The following is a 17,620-nucleotide window of genomic DNA, read 5'->3' as shown; positions in this document are numbered from 1 at the left end:
TATCGAGTTTAAAGAAGTTTGGGCAATCCTCTAATTTAATACAGACAACAAGCGCACGCGGGCATTCACTCGGTATTTTGGAAAATAAAGTTTCAAAGTTATATTACTCCCTTCGAAAAAAAGGCAGTTTGGCCCCCAGGGCAAAGACTTTCCGAAAAGCGGGAATGCACGGAACGTGTAATATTTTATATCGCAAATCTTCTTTTCGTCGGTAAATTATATTTATGAACTTGCAGGCAAATTTTCCCAAATTGACAAGGGATCTAAATAAAACAAGACAGCTGACTATTTTGATCCAGACACAAAAAAACATTATTATTTTAATCTATCAAAGGCTTTCTCTTCAATTTACAAACAGCTATCACCCACGCGTAATTGGGCTAGTTATCAATCATTTTTTTTCACTTCATCCTAGTTTTAGCATAAAAATCGGTCACTACCATAACCATGTTTTAATTATGCCACAAAAATAGATGGAACGGTCGTTTTCGTTGGCCATCCCATTAAATATTTTTAAGGTTCTGTGTAATTAAATAGGGATGATGACTGGGTAATGAAACCGAAATTCTATTTAGTCCGTAAGACAGATAATTAGAAAATATTAGACTCATATTTTTTATTTTTTTCCATAATCGAATAATTACAGTTAAAAATCTACTCAAGCGTGACGTATCGCGCCATTTCAACTCGATGTAGCACTGTTATTATTTAATTTGTCGGCCGTTTGGTGTAGTGGTTCTAAAACGGACTACTATGCCGAGAGGTCCCGGGTTCGATTCCCGGCCGGGCAGAAATTGAAATGATGAATTTTAATTTCTGTGACGGGTCTGGGTGTTACTATGTATAATATGTATGTATTTAAAAAGTATATAATGTAGTATATCCGTTAAACTAGCACCCATAACACAAGCATATTAATTGCTTACTTTGGGGCTAGATAGCGCTGTGTGAAATTGTCCAAAGATATTTATTATTATTATTTATTATTATAATTATGAAAGAAAATAAAAAATATGTGTCTAATATTGTCTAATTATCTGTATGACGGAATAATAATTGAAATTTTGTCATCTAGCCTATTGTCTTAATTCAAACCAACTTGTATAAAGGTAAATCAGGCCGAGGTGCAAACACCAAAAGTGTAAACAACCCGACAAACAAAAGCCACGTTCAGGAGTGTTGAGCGATATTTCTATTGTTCAATAAAGATGTAGCCCAAATATGTAATGTCACCAACTCGAACGGTAAGCGAGCCGAGTGGCGAATTTAGATTTCAATTTTGCAATTCTCTTCAACCGGTCTGTTTGCAAACGATTCAAATGTTACTTTGATGGACGTGGACGTTCTAGAGAAATCGAAAAATATGCCTAAGTCATTTTTGACGAGCTTTTTTTACAATCTTTTTAAACAAAAAATAAAATCTGGTTACTTTCGATTTTCAGTTTAGTTAGTTTTGACCTTATCGACTTTAAAACAACATAATATTAAAACTTGAAGAACCGGATCATTTACAGACTGACCTCATAGTTCGATCTCAGTCAATATTACAGGACGGCCATATCTCGATTCTAACTCAAGCAAAAAAGATCTTAACATCGAAATGCGTCGAATGAAATCAAAAGTGATATTGTGAATATGGGCCCCTGTACGTACTGCTCTTGAGATACATCACAAGATAGTAAATCCGACATGACATTTCAATTTAGCACAGTCTCTCACGACTGATGGAACATTAGAAATTCCTTGACAATAGATTGCTGAAATATTTAGTCAACTGATTCTATTGTAGCAATTCGCTATAGTCGCGTTGTAAAGTTGAATGTAGGGGAGAATCACTTAGACAGTGCTTTGATTAGCGAAGCGCGAGGAGCGGTTGGGATGCACCGGGTAACCACATTACACAAGCACGCGTTTGCAGTAGGTACCTATTATGGGATCGCACCAGTCTTTGACTCGGTAAACTTATTATTAAAAGACAAGCGCAATTTCCACACGAGAACTTGATTCGCTTGAGCTGAATAGTTAATTGCTTTTGCAAATGCTTAACTTTACTTGTTAGAGTAATATTTATGAGAATAAAGTGTTGCCCCAACTTTTCAGTGCTGCTCAGTTATTACATATCTTGTGCCACTTAATCAAGCTTTGATAGTTACTTATGACTAACTTTAAAGTCTACATCAAACAATGAATTACTTTTAAAGATTGGACATAACATAATAGAGGATAAGGCGTGTAGCGCTGACTTTAATCTTGTTGCTTATAGCGCAATTTTCGTAGTTATTAATGTTGTTTCAGCCACATGCCGTCCAGTTATATTACTCTTATTATTTTTTGTAAGGAACCATGCTTATTACATACCTCCATTATTTCATCGTTACAGTCAATTAACATTCTGCTGGACTGTCTACGTCATTCATCTTAAGCTGGGTTGTCCCAGCCTTAGTCTTTTATGACAGCGCCCTTAATTATGTATATCGATGATAAAATTTTTTACTTAAATACATTTAGTAAAGTAGTACCTTTTTAAATATATGGGCACTTAAATGTTTAGTGATCACTTAAGACGGTAACGTAACAAAACTATAACAAATAGTGGTGTAATACTTGCGGCCGTAACTGTCTCCGTAACCTAGGTCGTAAATAATCAGTTCCTGCAACTGTATTGGAAAGTTTACCCGGGGGTGAACGCGGAAAACAAACTTGTATACAAAATATCGCTCTGCCATTTTAGAATTGTTGAAAACAAACTTCATCCCAAATTCATAAGATCCTGCAATAAGTTCCGAGTAAATGTTTGTTGCTTCGTTTATTGAAAACACCAGATGATTCAAAGTGTAATCGCTTTTGAGATTTGCATTTTAGATTTTATGTGGTACTTAAGATGAGATTGCTATTTCTTAGTCTTGAATAAAGGATATTTCGCTAAGCAGTATTCATTACGAGAGAAAATTTGATTGGGTGTATAATACAAAATGAACAAATGGAAAATCCTTGGAAAATAAAAGGTCTTTTATAAGGTGATTACTCGAATAATGTCCAACTTTTGAAAAGCGTTACATATCTGAAAAACCTGCATAAAGAAAACGTAATCTCGCAACAAAGGATAATGACATAATTCTTCATCTTCATAAATAAAGCACTCGTTGTTATTCAGGGATACAAATAATGCTGGAGACACGCTATACCTTAATTAAGCTATCAACTGGCATTAAATATAAAGTTTGTTTTGCAAAGCAATTTGGTATCTATTACTTTCTAGTGGGCCACGTTTTAGTTTCTGTAGCTCTAACGAAAATGTCCTTCCAAAATATTGGAGTAGTTTTGGATACGGGATCCCAGTACACTAAAGCAGGGTTTGCTGGTGAACCATCACCTAGGTGTGTCATACCCACTGCAGTAGGAAGGTATGGTTACATATTTTCTATTGATGTGTAAATTGACATCCATGCTTAGGTTATTAAAATCCTAGGTGTCATGTCAGTACATAGGGATCTTAAATAGGTAGAATGGAATGGATCTAGCTTTACATTGTTGTAATAGTTCCAGTATGAACCATTTTATTGTGGTTCTTCAGCCAAGAGGTTGGGCGACCCACTCAACCAAGCCACACAAGCTAGGGCTTGACTGGCAAACTTGTTTTATATTTGAAACTATAATATAATTTTAGTAACAGTCTTCTTATCAATAAGCAATAAACTTCTGAAATTACATTTTCTATTGAAATTTTTTTTACCCACACGATAAAAATCGACGTAATATTAAATTCCACACGGGAAGCAACCATTTGCGCCGATTATGCTACGCGACTGTATTGACTGTGATAATTCTAGCGCGTTTATTCCCACGACTTAGCAGTATGTATGCAAGCGGATGGAAATATATAGTACTCGTAGAGTAGTCCATTAAAAATATTCTACGAGTTTACGAGTGTTTAATTGGAATATCACCGTTGCAGGTTTCGTCGTGCAGGCCTTATTGATGGTATTCCTCTGGTTTACTGTGGCGATGAAGCTATAAGAATGCAAGGTATATCGAATTTAACCTTCCCGGTGAAAGAAGGCCTGATCGCAGATTGGGATGAGATGGAGAAGTTCTGGCATTATATTTTTTATAAGGGGCTTCATGTCCCTCCCGAAGAGGCTCATATTATGCATTCTGTGCATTCCTTGGTTCCACGCAAGGATAAGTAATGATTAACTGTAACTATGTTGATTGTTGATAAAAATCCTCAAGTAAAAATTAAACATGAAATGTTTTGTTTCGCAGAGAGCGGATGGCAGAAATTTTGTTTGAGGCTTTTGCAATCCAAGGGTTGTATCTAGCAAAGGCCCCTGTCCTGGCCCTCAATGCCAGCGGGAGAACTTCTGGAGTGGTTTGGGAGAGTGGATACTCCAGCTCCAACATAACACCGGTGTTCGAAGGATTCCCATTAAAACATGCTACTATCACGTCACCGTTGACTGGACAGAAATTGACCGATCGCTTACAAAAATTAATGGCTGAAACCGGGTATTCATTCACCACTCCAATCGAAAGGAAATTACTTGATCGCATTAAGGTTGGGATTGCCATTTCACAATTTGATTCCGTGAATCGTGAAATATTCAATTAACTTTTCTCTTCGGTTTTAAAGTATTTACAGTTATGCAGTTTGTTTATAATGAACCCTTAATTTTTATTTTCAGGCAGAAATGTGTTATGTCGCTTTAGACTATGCAGCTGATTTGGAAAAGTTTTCGTCCACCGGAGAAAATAAGACTCGTTTTGATTTGCCCGACGGCCAGCACGTTCTACTGAGCGAAGAACGCTTCAAATGCCCCGAAGTTCTGTTCAAGCCATCTCTCGAAGGCTTAGACTGCCCTAGCATCCCCGAGATCATATGCTCCAGTATCGATAAGTGTGATATAGACTACAGGACTATGTTCTACGAAAACATTGTTGTTTCTGGTGGAACAAGCATGTTTTCGGGTCTAATAGAACGCTTGTGCATAGAAATGAGAAAACGAGTTGCGAAACAGCCAGATGTAAAGACGTCTATCGACGCGATGTCTTTGAGGCAGAACTGTGTGTGGACCGGAGGCTCTATTATGGCCTCTATGGATAACTTGAAAGGTTTTTGGTTGAGTAAGGAAGAGTATGGGGACGCTGGGCCGGAATCTGTCAATTACAAATTCTTCTAAAGATAAACGCCTTTGGCGGGCAGCCAGACGATCGATTCTCGGCAGAGACAAGTGTGTTTGTCTGAGATCCAGATTTGCTCATTTTCGCCGAGTCAGCTTTGCTCTACCGCTACTAAATCGGACACATTAGCAGCGCATCGAGTAGAGAATTCGCCATTCAGAGTTTTATTAATGTTCGTATATTATTTTCCCTCACTAAACAATTACGCTGTCATCTATTAAAATAAAAATGTTAGTCTAGAAGTGGATTTAAAACTAAAATATTTAACGATAATAAATACTTTTTGAAATAAAATGGTATAGTCTATCCAATATAGCTTGATTAGAATGACGGCTGTCAAACGAATGTGACTAGTGTTGGGTATGTTTCGTACGGTTCACATAGATGTATCGATAAGTTTTCGAAAAAATGATATAAAAAATGCACCCAATTTTTCTTCATATCTTTATTCATAAAAATGACAATTATGATTTAAATTTAAAGACAGTAAAATTTAAAATTCATGTCAAGGGTGTACAACCTAAGTCGTAGTCATTATCATCAGTGTTCTTCAGTGGTTTTTTCCTCTCGCTAGAGGGCGGAGGAGAGGAGGGCATCTCTTCTAGAGCAACGGTGCTATGAATACCCAAAAAAATACCGGTGATTTATTTCCGATGTTTGATTATTTAAGAATGAAATGTTTTTTGGTTTTTAATAGTGAACATTTAGAAAAACGTATAACTTGACTTAAATATGTTAAAAAATTAGTTAGAAAAAAAATTTGTTCAATATGTTAAAAAAATAGTTTTAATTTAATATGACATTTGTCGATATGTCCCAACACTAACATTTTTGTAACTCGAGATAACCTTGTAGAGACGTCGTTAATGGGCCATTCTTAAATTTGTGCCAATTTTTTTTAAAAATTTAAAGATTTTTTTTTTAAACTTTTTGCGATGTGTATCGAAAGTATAAACCAAAAGCATACTTTTGATGTATATGGACAACCTTAAAGCCCTCGGAAAGGAAACAAAATAGCCTACGTAAACACGGCTGTGACACTGCATGACACGGATGTGACAGTTTTACATTTTTACTGTAAATAATAATATTTATGTTGTTAAATTTACATCATAATAGTTTAAATTGATTAACAATAAAATACACTAAATTCGTTTCATCAACAAAGGTGTTATTTGGTAATATGTACTTTTTTCTGAACATCCAAAAATTTAATTAAAATTGAGATCAAAAATGCCGTCAGGTAGTTAATATATCTACTAGATAATAAAAAAAATAGACTTTTTATTATTGGCACTATCTGATCATGCTTCCGATATGCTACCTACATGGTTTCGATATGATAATATGCTTAACAAATTAGTAAATCTTAAACACAGTAGGTACCTAATTGAGTATCAAATGAGATTTCTGTGGGATTCACATAACAGTTGGTTTTCACAACTTAAACATGTTTCATAGTCACCGTACCACTAAAAATATGGTTAATAGCAATTCCTTTTAAAACAACTCCGACCACCTCTGCAGGGCCTTTACCGGGAGCTGTCTCAGTAAAATTTGATATTACTGCAGAAATGAGAAAGTGCAATAATTTTTCCTTCGTGGCATCTAGAAAATCATACTAGCGAAAAATAAGTACACTTACTAAAAGGCTACTCCTAAAAATTGCACAATACACAAAATAATTTAGCAGAACAACAAAAACTATTAAAATAATAAAAATAGAATGTCACAACCACGCGTTGTAATGTCACGACCATGTACTTAAATAGTTTGCGGTAGTGACACATTTTTAATACCATGGCCGTGACAATTTGGAACGTGTCCGATATATCCAAAAAACTATCTGTGAATTAGCAGATCTTGTGCAATTATCTGAAACTATACTGCATGAGGTACATAATTATGTTTTATACAATAGCGTGACATTGATACCTACCTTTAAAAACCGTACACGGGATGGACGTGTTATGGTTGTCCCTTTTTTCAAATAAATAGGAAATAATTTTTTGCGGCTCACTCACTACGTTCAGCCAATTGCAAATCTAATAAGATGACAATGTTACTGTTCTAAAAAAACTTAGCAAGGGATGTCAATATCAAAGATAGTTTTTTACCGAGTTACGCATATTTAAAGTGGCGCACGTGGTTGTGACACAAAAACTGCTCACACAATGTTTGGTGTTCAAAATCAAAAATGGTAATTATTATTGATATAAATTTTTAACAGTCTTATATAACATGTATTAATCTTGCATAATTACTGTAATATTTATCAAAATAACATAACATCTCTTCAGAAAAAAATATTGTATGTCCAAATCCGGGAATCTCACACTACACGGTCCGTGACATTTTGGACTTGTAACTTTTTTTAAATATTCTTCTAATAGTTTTATGATAAAAATGATATTGGGCCTAGTTAATAGAGGTATTATACTAAGTAAATTAATATACAGTGCACTGATTTTCTTTAAAAACATATGCTATTCTTACATCTCACACAAAAATGCGTAAGAATAAGAATGGCCCTAATACTCTAGCTTGATTTTTATAATTTCGAATTACTACTTATTGGTGTAATTTAACGCTGCATATACACGAAATTAACATTTTTATTAGAAGCACTGTCGTCGAAAATATTGTTTGTAGGTCAGACGTGAATTATTTCTTGTCCGCCAATATTTAGCTCTCATTGATCGCTACTACAAAGTTATGTCGTTACTTTTGATGGCAGCTGTCATTCTAATCAAGCTATAGATGACCCACGCTGAACTGTCCCACCAAACTCAATGACAGGGGGGCGCTACCATCGTTCAACTATATGGTTTCTAACATGGCAAAAATCTGAACCAGCGATCCGGTATTGACGGTGGCGCCCCACTGTCAATGTCATCGACAGGACAGTCCAGTATTTTGGAACTATATATTGGATAGACTTATAATTCACTAGCTGACCCGGCGAACTTCGTACCGCCTTAGCGTAGAGATTTTCTTTATATTTTTTTCCGTAAAAACCTTGTACAGAGTATTAGAAAACTACAAAAAAAAATCAGCCAAATCGGTCAAACCGTTTTCATGTTATGTCGTGACAACGGAAAACGGGTTTCATTTTTATATATATAGATTTGTGACTGCTACTATTAAAAAGTGTGGCAATTTAATTAAAAAATAATAATTTGACTTAATTTGTCATGAATGACATTAATGTTGTCAATGCCAAAGAACCTTTTGTTCCCCGAAAGTTACTTTTTATGTTAATTTTATAAAAAATACCATTATGGCATTCGAAAAGCCGGTGGTAGTTATTGATAATGGAAGCTATATGCTTAAAGCTGGGTTCGCATGTGACAATCACCCTGTTTCAATGTTCCGAACTGTTGTGGGAAGGCCGAACTATCTTAAAGGGAGTTACGGAAGAGAATACTACGATGTGTACATAGGTATGTAAAGCAATTCATTCTATGTATCTAAACAAGTATCACCCATCATTCAATGACAACAGGCATAGAAAATTTCTACAAGAATGAGTAGAAACGCGTACCTGCAATAGCTTTTAGAAAAGCTTCTTACCTACATTCAATAGTCCATGAGCATGGTTTTGCACAGAAAAAATTGCTGCTGCTTAAAGCTATCGAGTGCGTCCCGTACCTTCCCCAGTACCTAAATAAAAGAGAACAGCAAAACCACTTTAAAATGTCCTTAATACAGATTTTCATGTCAATTGATGGAGGCAACATTACTGAAAGTCCCTCTTCAAACCAGTCACGTAACAGTTGCAACACATGGTTTGAACAACGTTGAATCACTGGACATAAGTTACTGTACTTACTGTAGTTTACTATTTTCATAAACAATGACTGTTTTCACTAACCATCTCACCATCGTAACTACTTTAAAAAGTTGCTGAAAAGTAAATCTTGGTTAATATGTATAATTTAAATGTTCATTTGTATTGTTATAAAGTCGATTTTCAGTAAGCAGGTTAAAATAAGTATGATGAATACGTTAACGGTGCTATTTCCTAATAAAAGTGCCATAATGTGATGTGGTTAGCTACTGTTTATACTCTAATTATAAATAATACGATACTAACATTATTAAAATAGCCCCAATCCTGAACACAGCGAATATAGTATTCCAATAAAGAACGCAATTTAATTGTACAGTTATTGACATAAATTATGGGTTTGATAGATGGTGTCGCGAAATGTTTTGGGCATTAACACGACATGGTATACAGATCGATTACCATTTTCATTTACTCAGTATGTGAGCTACTGTCGTGATGATTGATCGAATGATTTTACTTGCTATGAAAGGAAGGGATAACAGGCTGTTCTTTTTGTTATTTTAACTTTATGAAAAGAGTATGCAAAATCCTTTTTGCGTATACCTAATATTAAGATAACATAAGGACGCCCGTATTCACAAACGATGCTTGCTTAAGTGAAGCAGCAAATCGAACGCACAGCGTTGACTAAAGCTCTGTGATTGGTTTGTGTGTCACCCTGTGCGTCCACGCGCGTGAGACTTATTTCATAGGTCGAGTGATTTGTTAAATGTTTAGTGATACCTGACACCGTGTCCTCACAAGCTTTACACTGAGTAATCAGTTATGTATCTATAAAAAGCGAAATACTACTCACTGATTAATCAATTTGTGAAATCTTAATTGTAATATGTCTTGCGTCTTTAATAAATAAATAAATCACAAAATTTTAAAATTTCTGCCCCAGTAGCCAACAGCTCTGCGAGCTATGTGCCGCGCCCACTATCACTTGATTTTAGCGATTTTGCGGGCTATGCCGGTCACTTTAAATAATAAATAAAATAAATAAATAAATATCCTTGGACATTTTACACTGCGCTTCTAGTCCCAAACTAAGCAAAGCTTGTACTATGGGTACTAGACAACGGATATAAACATACTTAAATACTTTTTTTTTGTAAATACATACTTATTATACATAGAAAACACCCAGTCCAATACAAACAAATATGTTCATGCACACAAATGTTTGTACTGTGCGGGAATCGAACCCCCTACCTCCGGAATAGTAGTCCGTTTCGAACCACTACACCAAACGGCCAACAAACAACTTTGGTTCTCCTGCGGATCTTCTCATTTCTGATTCGATCATGCAGGGAAACTGTGATAGCTCAATGAATTAAATAAATACTTTCAGGCGATGAAGCAGTAGCAAAGATAGAAGACCTAGAACTGAGCCGACCAGTCGTGAACGGCAGGATAGTCCACTGGGACAACATGGAGAGGGTCTGGCACCATGTCTTCTACAGGGAGCTGAAGGCTGCACCCGAGGACCGAGCTGTGATCCTGGCCTGCTCGGTTACTACGCCTATTGAAGAGAAGTGAGTAGATTTTCAAATATAACACACAAATACCTCTTTATTATTAGTATAGATGAAGATCACTTATTATTCATTCACTTCCTAATCACAAAATCTTGAGACACTTGACCTATGAAGACCTGATTTTCGGAATAAAGACTTTCTGTCCTTCGTATAGTCTTATGAACTATATCAATATTACATTAACTATAGTTAAACCGATCCAGCCGGCTTAATCTTGAATAAGTAATAGACAGAGCTGCTTTCGCAATTTATAATATTAATACGGATGAAAATACTCATGGTAGGTAATATACGCAATTTACAAACTTGTTTCGTTTCTAATCTCGAGTCGTAGGTCTTACAATTGTAAGTACTAATCCTAAAGCTTTTAGCCGAGTCCCGTCTTAGCTTTCCCAGTTTCACTGACAGGCGTTTTAAATCCAACCAACACGTGTTGGGAACAGTTTGTGGAGTAACCGGGACGCAGGGATATGAAGGCTTAGTGCTGAAGACGCCGAATGACCACCGGGCCTTGTAATAAGAGAGGACCGCAAATGTGTTTCCCAAACCTTTTGGGTCATAACGTAGTTTATTAATACTCGTCTGTTTTTCTTAAACTTGTTCTTTTGAGCGATTTTTTTTTCTTAATTATAATTGGTATGTTTTTGTTCTGTTCCGCGCACACCCCTGATAAAGATGAACTACAACGAATTGTCCCACCCGTGATATTGACAGAGGGATCCGGATCGCTGGTCCCGATTTTTGACACGTTAGAAACTTTAAAGTTGAACGATGGTGGCGCCCCACTGTCATTGTGTTTGGTGGGACAGTTCAGTGTAGTTCATCTATACCAGTATCATGAAAAAAAATCTGCCACTAAAATGTAAACCAGATCACTAATATTTATACTCTTAAAGATCGATGGGAAAAAACATAGAAGTATTATCACTCCTCACCCAACACTGCCATTCCTACTTTACATTGTCAAACTAAATACGTTAAGCTGACAATGAATGAATGAATGTAATTATATTTTAATCAAGAACAAAGAACTTACTTGTAGGTACGTCTTAGTAATTGCTTTAGTAACATAGTTAAGAACACTAACTTACTTGTAGGTACGTCTTAGTAATTGCTTTAGTAACATAGTTAAGAACATTTTGAGAATCAGTGGACTGGGGCAATGTTACTTAGAAGGTGTAATTAAGAGACTTGTACTTGTTTAATGCTTTACTCCAGCTTCTGGCCAAAAATAAGCTTTCTTATTGCAGCCATTATGGCTCTTTGTGAAGGTTATTTAGAAAATTGGCCTTTCTAGTGAAAGCTCGAACAATGAGAGAACTACGTCTTTGGAACTTTTTGATTTAATGAGGAGATGGTGATGTTTAATTCATTATTTTCAGGTTTAGTAATTTTTATCTAGGACTTGATCAATAAAAAATAAATATCGTGCAAAATAAGCCTAAAAGCTATCACCTTATTTGTTTACTAGTTACCTTAACGATACACATTATTTTGTAAAATAAAACCTTATCAATATTGAATTATAACGATGGCAATAAATTCGCGAGTCGATATAAGCGTGAAAAAGCTATCCTCGGCGACAGGCGATCACTTTACGCCACGTGAATAATAAAGCTCGGCTAGACGTAGTATAATCGAATACAGTAGATTAACAGGCCATTTTCCAGTAATCTTCAACGCTATAGTATTTTAGTTCATTCATTCATCAACAATAGAAAAAAAGAACAATAAGGCAAGCTAAATAAAAACGTTTTACGAGTATAAAAGGGTTACAATATGAAATCAAATAAACGCTAAAACCCTAAACATCTCGTGATGAAACCATTCATGGTATAGATCTGAGTAAATATCGTTTTGTAAAAACACGGACGAACAACTATTGGTAATTTTACCTTCATATTCTGTGGTCCAGTGAGCAAACACGGTCAATGTTTGAAGTGGATCAATTCCCGATATATCTGATAATTTTCGACGCAAATTGGCGACACTTCATGTAGCGAATTATTAAAATCAACCTTTGCGCTCGTGAGAATAGTTAGTGAACGATTTCACAGTTTACTATCGGGGAATGCTATAAGCCCCTGTACAGTGGTTTGAAAGTTTGCCTGATGATTCGTAGATACCAGTTTTGAGTCGATATTGTTTTTGTGACAGGATCATCATCAGGTTATTTTGTTTCCACTGCAGGAGCACGACCCCCTCTAAGGCGGTTATCAAGGTTGTCAAGGATGCGCTCCGCCGCGGAGCGCGTGATTTCATATAAAAAAATCCCGCGCGCAGACGCGTTGTCAGTGTGTTGTGCCGCGCGTGTTTTCTATACAAACTGAGGTACTTGCATACAATGATTAAATCTGTCGTCCCGCGTACCGCGGCGGAGCGCGGCGCAGTGTGATAACCGCCTAACTTACCAGAGGCAAATTGAGGATTTGGCCTACATTCCCCACGCGGTCTGACGGATGGGGAGGAGAGAACTTTACTCTTGAAAAAAATATCAACTCTCGAGAGGGGGAATAAATAAAAAAAAAATGTCAATGTTCTGTAAAATCAAAATCTTTAACTTGCACTAAAGTAAGAATTTTCGAAAATAGGGTTGATTGTACCTAACAATGCTACATCACAATAAACACATCTGTGTAGGTATCTTTTCCTATTTAACACCAAAATGTTATGGCTTCAAGGCAAATTCTTTCCTCTTCATTACAGGCTCACATTATAATAATGCTAGTAAATATTACCTCCATCTATTGAACATGTCTATTAGTCTGTTAATTAATTAGTAGAGTTGATTCAACTACAGTAAGAAATTAATAATTTATTTATCTATACTTATAATAAATCTGTAGAGAGGTCAATTCTGTACATGAAATATATTTTCAAAATAACTATCAGGGGGTGATGTGATCGATACTGATGCCAAAAATGCAATCAGTAAAATTTTTGTCTCTGTCTGTATGTTCCTTATAGAAATAAAAACTACTAGACGGATTTTAACGAAACTTGGTACAATTATTCTCCATACTCCTGGGCAGGTTATAGTATACTTTGGAATTCCCACGGGAACGGGAATTAGCGGGAAAATCCTTTTGTATGAAAAATCTAAACCGCTTAAGTTAGACGCTTGAAATTTGGCATGCAGGTACCTTAGTAAACTTAAAGCTTAGTTACAACAGGATATTGCAAAATTCCCACGAGAACGGGAGTTAGCGGGAAAAAAGATTTGTATGAAAAAATCTAAACCGCGTAAGATAGATGAAGGGGGTAAAACGGGATCCACGCGTACGAAGTCGCGGGCGGCCTCTAGTCTTAAATATAAATTTATTAGTGAAATATCGGTAATCAACACTTTACGCGGTAGTGGCTTTGGCTAACATTATTTTCACATTAAATGTCTGTATAAATTAAACCAAAGTTATTATTATTCTGTGCAAACTAGTAACTTTTCAATTATATCCTGTAATTAGCCTAACATAAACGATACAGATCTTATAGCACACTGTCATTAGCCTAATTAATCAAATAAGAACTCTTGGCAACTACTAATTATCTTAATTAAAGAAGCACATAAAGTAAGTACTAAGAATTTTATACAACCGAAAAGGTATGATTTTTGCAGAAAATAAGAAATTCGTATTTATTTACGAAAGCACCTACTTACCTATATTTGGAATATCCAGGAAGCATCGCTTACCACGGTTCGAGCTCTAATCGTCTGGAAAATTGTACGATACTTGGAAATCGATTGCCTGACATTCCGCAACGAACCCGGAAAAATACCGAGCAAAAACTCCGGCTCTAATGTTTACATCCAATAAAAGTTTATCTGGCCAACCGTGTCCTGTAATCGAGCGAATGCTTGCTTCCGTTATGCCAACACATTATATCCATGAGACTTATTTTTTAAGAATCAAATCGTTCGCGAGCCCCCCGATTCAGTCTCACATAAAATTCTTCATTTCAGAATAAAGTGCTGCGAGGTATTCTTCGAGACGTTGAATTCCCCCGGATTATGCGTTCAATCGCAGAGCGTTCTATCTCTGTACGGGTCTGGTTTCACGACGGGCATATCGGTGGATCTGGGACATGACACCGCGGATATAGTCCCCGTATACGAGGGAGGGCTCATAAGCTACGCACACATGCAAACACACTATGCCAGCGTTGATATATCAAAGTTCATAAAGGACAGTTTCGACGAAAGGAATATCGGCCTTGACATTCACGCGGAAGAAGTTCTAGACGGTATCAAAAAGAACTTGTATCTTACACAGAACGTAGCGATGTCGAGGAAGAATTACCGTAGAACGTATGTTCTGCCAAGTGGGGAAGAAATTGATATAAGTCAGGAAGCTTTTATGGCAGCTGAGATGATGATACAACCTGTGCTGGTGAAAGGGTACGAGACTGAAGTGATGCCTTTGCAAGAAGCTGTGGTAACATGTGCGATGAAGTGCGACGCGGAGTTGAGGCCTGAACTGTATGACGCAGTGGTCCCTTGCGGCGGGGTGTCAATGATACCAGGCCTGAATGAAAGATTGGCTACAGAGATTGAGAACATCACTAACAAGCCGGTTACAGTATTGTCATCGCCGGAGGCTTATGCCGTCTCCTGGTTAGGAGGAGCGACATTTGCAGGAATGCCTGCTTCCAAGAAGATGTGGGTGTCGAAAAAGCAATATGAGGATTACGGGGAGAAGATTGTGAGGAACAAATTTATGTGATATTGGATAGAGGTAGGTGTTTATTTAATTAAATTATTTTTATACATGTCGTATATAAATAATTTACCTCGACATCTCTCTTTAATGATAAAGTCTAAGAGATTAATTAATTCGTTAGTTAATGTTTCCTTTGACTACAACGTTGATAATTCAGTTCCAGCTTCATCATATATTAACGTTACTAATCACTGCCGTCGCATAAATCTATCGTCTGTAATAATCCCTTTAAAGCAATCAATAATAATTAATAGTATGATGACTATTAACCAAATATGTGTTATTTGTAATATAATTTCGTTTAAGCGTGTTTATATGCCGCTGAGTGCAAAGCATTTGCAAAGAAGATTGAGCTACTTTTGTTGAAAAATCGTAACTATTATAACTACATAAGATGTCACAGTGTTTAGATCACATAATAATGCACTATGTTTTGCAGTCGTCCTTTCAGAAATCGTATTTCATGCTGACATGGCTTGCAGTAACCCTTCTTGTATTACCTGCCTACTTAGATCCTTTACTAAAAAAAACTTCTGACGGTGCGTAAATATTTTCGGGATATATTTCCATTCCATTGGGAATGTCTAGGGAACGTAATAGATTGTTGGGACTGTGCAAGGAGAAACATACCAACGTTTCTAATAATCATGCCTGGCGGGACCAGACGATGCTATCGCGAAGACCTTTACGCCTCGGGAGAGTTACGTAATTCTTAAGAGAGAAAGAGAAGCAAAATATGTATATATTTTATATTATGTTAAGGTCATCTTTAGCGTGTCTTTAGTTTACAATCACAAGCAGAACTTCGAATTAACCGCCTAAAAACAAACGTCAAAAATCTGTCAAACACCATACAAAAACACCGGCTATCGTTATAGTTACGGTTAAAGTTAGGTGGTGCAACGGAACGACGAAATTAATAATTAATAATTTAATTCTATAAAGAAACCATATTCGAAGGCGATCAACATGCTTTATTGAATATCTGAGTAGACCCTTGATTGATGCAGCTATTAACAACGTACAGGTACAGCCGACAGCACACCGGGCTATACAGGGTGGAATTTTGTAATGCCACCTGGAGGGAAAGTACTCTCAATACTGTAGATAAAGAATTTTACTCAAAGAAAACATTCCTTTATTTTTGAAAATAAATAGAACTGCATTCAAATATTTTCAAAAATTTGCTTGCCATACACAGGAATCGAACCAACTAACATCTGTTAAAAATTACACCCTGTATTTTTATTCCATCGATCGTTAGGGTTAAGTATAAGGATGAAATCTCTCTAACAAACTTGATAAATCAAATGAAAGGAAAGCCATAAAATCTTACATTATTGTAATTATTTACAGAAAATTGTATGGTATGGTAGTGAATTTAAAAAAAAAATCGGATATCTTTGAATGCAGTTCTATTTCTTTAAAAAAATAAAGGAATGGTTTCTTTGAGTAAATTGGTATGGTAGTGAATTTCAAAAAAAAATCGGATATCTTTGAATGCAATTCTATTTCTTTTAAAAAATAAAGGAATGGTTTCTTTGAGTAAATTTTTCTATGTCCCAGGTGGCATTACAAAATTCCACACTGTATATTTTTGTTGAAAAATAGCATCTATTACTAGTACATAAGATGCTCGTGTTTATAGGTTGCCGTCGTCCGTAAAGCTTGATTATTTTTCGCAGAAAAAGGATACCTACGAGTAGGTACTCGTGGCCGACAAGAGTATACAACGTCGATATTGCTTCACTCCACAGTGTCTACAAAGGAATACCGTTCAAGCTATGAACTAGATTACTAATACTTGGCCGAGGGAACTAAAAATAACCGTTATTTATGTGTAGTGCAAAGTTTGTTACAAACAAAGTATTTATGTACAAATTGCTGTACACTAAGGCCCAGAACAGACAGTGAAACGCAACTGCAACGAAACTGCAACTTTCTGATGATTCTGATGAGTGAAACTGAAACTGAATGTTTCAAACTGGTCGCGTCATATGTGGTCTCTCAACGGACGCTATGGCAGAAACTTAGATGCAACTCAAAAGTAACTAGCAGTTGCAGTTTCGTTGCAGTTGCGTTTCACCGTCTGTTCTGGGCCTTACTCGTATCAACTATCAGTGAGTACACTGTAGTAGGTATGCTAGTACTAAAATACATAATAATGATGACAGTTACTGAATTCTTAAGTTTATTTTATTTTATACATTTATAATAAGCTTGTAGATGACAAAATTTCAATTATTAGTCCGTCAGACAGATAATTAGAAATTAGACTCAGATTTTTTATTTTCTTTCATAATTAAATAATAATAGTGCTACATCGAGTTGAAATGGCGCGATAC

The 17,620-nt window shown here is 36.0% G+C and overlaps 3 protein-coding genes across 3 annotated transcripts in view; 2 read left to right on the top strand and 1 right to left on the bottom strand.

The window, feature by feature from the left end:
- LOC135086787 (dipeptidase 1-like) overlaps positions 1–17,620 on the bottom strand; it is a 229,171-nt gene that overhangs the window by 65,970 nt on the left and 145,581 nt on the right. The gene's annotated exons all lie outside the window — the stretch shown is intronic.
- LOC135086789 (uncharacterized) lies at positions 3,270–5,449 on the top strand. Its single transcript, XM_063981581.1, has 4 exons — positions 3,270–3,404; positions 3,956–4,186; positions 4,267–4,558; positions 4,686–5,449. The coding sequence occupies exons 1-4, from the start codon at positions 3,295–3,297 to the stop codon at positions 5,178–5,180; spliced, it is 1,128 nt and encodes a 375-aa protein (XP_063837651.1). The 5' UTR covers positions 3,270–3,294; the 3' UTR covers positions 5,181–5,449.
- Positions 8,415–17,380, top strand: LOC135086790 (uncharacterized). Its single transcript, XM_063981582.1, has 4 exons — positions 8,415–8,624; positions 10,371–10,554; positions 14,519–15,290; positions 16,961–17,380. The coding sequence occupies exons 1-3, from the start codon at positions 8,462–8,464 to the stop codon at positions 15,276–15,278; spliced, it is 1,107 nt and encodes a 368-aa protein (XP_063837652.1). The 5' UTR covers positions 8,415–8,461; the 3' UTR covers positions 15,279–15,290; positions 16,961–17,380.

The sequence above is a fragment of the Ostrinia nubilalis genome, chromosome Z (genome assembly GCF_963855985.1).
Source record: "Ostrinia nubilalis chromosome Z, ilOstNubi1.1, whole genome shotgun sequence".
Lineage (NCBI taxonomy): Eukaryota > Metazoa > Arthropoda > Insecta > Lepidoptera > Crambidae > Ostrinia > Ostrinia nubilalis.
Note: the sequence above shows the minus strand (reverse complement) of the source record. Positions and strands in the feature narration are given on the sequence as shown.